This window comes from Phaethon lepturus, unplaced genomic scaffold (genome assembly GCF_000687285.1).
Source record: "Phaethon lepturus isolate BGI_N335 unplaced genomic scaffold, ASM68728v1 scaffold32890, whole genome shotgun sequence".
NCBI classification, from domain to species: Eukaryota; Metazoa; Chordata; class Aves; order Phaethontiformes; family Phaethontidae; genus Phaethon; species Phaethon lepturus.
This window is the reverse complement of record NW_010510357.1, coordinates 2,540-6,338: the sequence shown is the minus strand read 5'-3', so window position 1 is coordinate 6,338 and position 3,799 is coordinate 2,540. Positions and strand designations below refer to the sequence as shown.

The 3,799-nt window shown below is 49.3% G+C and overlaps 1 protein-coding gene across 1 annotated transcript in view; it reads right to left on the bottom strand.

Moving 5' to 3' along the window:
• The window catches only part of WBP2 (WW domain binding protein 2), a 6,820-nt gene extending 6,777 nt beyond the window's left edge, over positions 1 to 43 (bottom strand). Inside the window, exon 1 of the mRNA XM_010296803.1 lies at positions 10 to 43. Coding sequence (XP_010295105.1) covers positions 10 to 43 — 34 coding nt within the window. The remainder of the gene's footprint in view (positions 1 to 9) is intronic.
• Between the last annotated feature and the right edge of the window lie 3,756 nt (positions 44 to 3,799).

Genomic DNA, 3,799 nt, shown 5'->3' with positions numbered 1-3,799 from the left:
CGATGACGCCGCCGCCTTCCGAGTGGTTCCTGTTCAGCGCCATGGCCGCCGCCGCCTCACAGCGCCGAGCCCACTCTGCGCCTGCGCGGGAGAGGCTCTTGGCGTCACGGCGGGAGCGAGGCATGACGGGACTTGTCTCGCGATGCATGCTGGGAGTTGTAGTCCACCCAGCAAGAGGGAAGGGATGGCCGGCGGTCCGGAGGCTGCCTGGTTTGAGCGGTGCTTCCGACTCCGCTGTGCCCCAAATCGGGTCCCCAACACTCACTCGACCACCCCCATCGCCCCCCCAAAGCCTAGGGGCAGCAGGGCCACCCGCTGTCAGGAGCTGCTATCCCCGGCCTGACCATCCCTCAGGAGACCCACAGCCTCCAGCCCCCGCTCCCACCATGATTTATAATAAATACTATTTTACTTAGTATTTATTATAATTAGGTTTTATTAAGCTTCCTCAGTTTTCTAATACATAAGAGGAGGGGTAAGCTGAAAAGCCAGTCTCCTTTTTGGGAGACCTTGCTAGTATATTTATAAACCCATTCATCATCTGCTTACGTGTCCCGCTGACCATATATACTAAAATGATTTAAGTTATTTAGAGCCAGCCTGAACTTGGCTTTTCTGACTTTTCTGCTTGCAAGGGCGCTCCGGCATAGCGGTGCTTCGTGGGTGGGGTTCACCGAGCCCCCCGACGGCGTTCAAACCAACGTTTTGTTTTTAAATTCTGTGTTTTGCTGCGGTTTGCACCTCATTTTTTACCCTGAAGACGTTTCCTGGCCGGCTCAGTAGTGGGTAGAACATTCTCCCGAGGAGGCTGTCCAGCTCTGCATGCAAGAAGGGGCCGTTTGCACATCCCATGCAACCACAAGTGATTTTAACGCCGTTTGGCAGCATCTCCCAGGGAAAAGCCCAGAATTAAGTGAAATGGAGACAAAATTGGACTTTCAGTAGGTGGTATGGGCAGAATTCAGATGTTTGGTAAAGCAGAATAAACATTATCCCACATACCTGATGGTGCTACGCATAAAATGAGCCTTAGCCCCTTAAACAGCGAAGATGCTTGCTCCGTTTCCAACAATTTTTTATTTCGCATTTAATGCACGTTTCATGGTTCACATACTTGCAAATGGATTTTTGAGCCTGATATCGGCTGCTTTCCACACTGGAGTCAAGCGCATCCTAAAATAACCCCTTTATATCGGAGAGCGTTAGACTGGAGGGACTAACCAGTCACACTATAAACAAGTCGGGACGCTGTCCGTCTGGAAGGAGAGAGGGAATCCGGGAACAGGAAAATACCTGCGGCGTTTGCAGAGCTACTGTAAGGGTATAATCTCCTGCCTCCAGGTGCACAAGCAGGAGGAACTCTTAAAAAATTAACAATTGCATAATTTCATTAAAATAGAAGCCCTGCAAAACCCATAAGCTGTTTTGAAGGGCTCCTCATATCAATAACTGACAACTGTATATCAATAATATACAAATATATATTAAGAGCATATATTACCCTAAATTATATCTTTTTTTTTTACCCTAAATTATATCTTTTAACATGGCTTTGAGCTTTGTCCTGCGGCGTTTGCAACCCAGCCCTGTCTGAGCGCCTGAGAACCAGGGGTGCAGGGGGGGAAAGCAGAAAAACTACCTAATGGAAACCAGATTTAAATAAATGCAATGACATAATGTGTACGGTTCTTGGCAAGAAAAGAGCAAGTTTGTGCTTTTCATATCCGCTTTTTCAATAAGCTGTAAGTCTCCCTTTTAAGAAATGGTTATAACAAACAGTCCTCATTCCTCTCCTATTAAAGTCAGCAGCAGACATCCACTCGGCTTCCACCAAAGCGCCCAGCTGAAGCACTGCCACCTCGCACAAACTAAGCCTCGCCCAGTAATGTTTTTCTCCTACCTCCAGCTGATATTTGGTATTAAGAAACTCAGCCTTCTTTTAAAAAAGGTGGCGGTGTGAGTGCCAGCGTGCGTGGGAAGCTCTAGACCTCCCCATCACACAGAAAACCTTGGAAATTTATACTCTAAAAATTGAAAACACTAAGGAAAAAGTGCCTAATCCGTTCATCTTGTTATTTCTAAGATGAGGCTCAAGGTAGAAGAGAGAACTGAGACAATCCATAGTTTTGAATTGCCCAGGACTGACAATATTGTTATTGGATATTAGGATTCTTCCGCTCCTTTTGCAGCGGAGCAATAAAAATGCGTATTTGGCACAATTCCTTTAGACACACTTGGAAATAAAATCTGTGTTATTTTACACCAGATGTACAGGACACAGAAAAATAAACACGAGATAATGGGAAGCTCCAACGTTTGGTATTTAAAGGAAAGACAACCCAGAGCGACGTCTGTATATTATTTAATAGCATCATTATATTATCCTGTTACAGTTTTTTCACACACTGTAAAATACTCTATGGTAACTATATTTAAAAAATCCTAATTGAAAAGAGGAACACTCTGTGACAGCAGAAATAACTCAAGGGAACACGGAAAGGCTGTTTCAATTGCCAAGTGCCATCTATCCATCTAAACTCATGATACACCACATTCAGCCCTTCGTTTGCAGCAAAATCAGCAATCCAGAGCTGGCATAGCGCACGTTTCCCAATCATTCCCGCTGACACCCCAACTTATTGGCAACACAGCACGTCCCGGGGGGATTGCTCCGGTCTTAAATTGGTCAGAACTTGCTCTATGCCCTAAACCATGAGGATTTAGAGAGCTTCCAACCAGGATAAACGCAAGCAGCAGGAAGGAGAGGGTTGGGTAGCGCTTCCCAACTGCATCGCACCTCCGCAAAGCTGCGTATCGGCATCCCAGCTCTCAGGGCAGAGGTGAATTAAGCAAAAGCTTCATCATCCCGAACTCTGAAGGAGTTCGGAGACTTGCATCCGTGCATCGGGCAACACGGAGAAGGGCGGGATGCGTGGCCCAAGCACAGCTTCCCCGTGGAGCAATCAATCCGCCTACGGCGAGACGAAGCGGGGCAAAGGCCCAGATCCGCTCTATTTACTCTGGCAAGACTCCTCGCTGCGAACGGTGGGAGTTTTGCCTGAATAAACGCGATTTAGGGCCCAAGCAGAGCTGAGATAAGAGCCCACATGCGAGATCCCTTCCTGCAAGCGTGCAGCAGAGATCGAGGTTACCTTCCTCTTCCTCTCGGGACGTGACCATGCGTGGGCGGATGCATGTCTCTGCCTTTCTTATCTGGTAAGGCACTTCTGATACCAAGTCCTCCCCGGCGTTAGCAAAACAGCACCGACGCCTGCGCTACGTCACCGCCGACATCTCGTGCAAAGGCTGAGTTTCGCAGGAGAGCGACTGGCGCAAGCCAGACAAAGCGGTTTTGTGGCAGGAGCTCGGGAGTGACTTCCCACCCGGACAGGAGTCTGGGCAGTTTTCCCACTGGCCGGGAGAAGCCAAGATTTCATCTGAAGATTTCACCCTGGAAGCCCTACCTCCCCTCTTCCCACCGCCTGCAGCATTTTAGGAGTCACAGCGCACGGAGGAGGAGGAGGAGGGATTCGCAGACACATCCCAGCGGTCCCACTCCCCAGACCCACTCACCCACCCTGCCCTGGGGAGGGGGCGGCTGCATTCGGACCCTTCAGCCCCTCAAAGGAGAGCCCACGGCAGCGGCGGTTTGCTGGGGACTGGCACCTCTTCCCACGCCAGCGGGAAGCGGCAGCGCTGGCACACGAGGGCCCTTTGACGAGTTACAAGAAAGGAGCTCTTTAATCCCCAGTGTTTATGTAAACGTGGCTTTAACTTTAAACCTCTCGGCTTTGTGGCT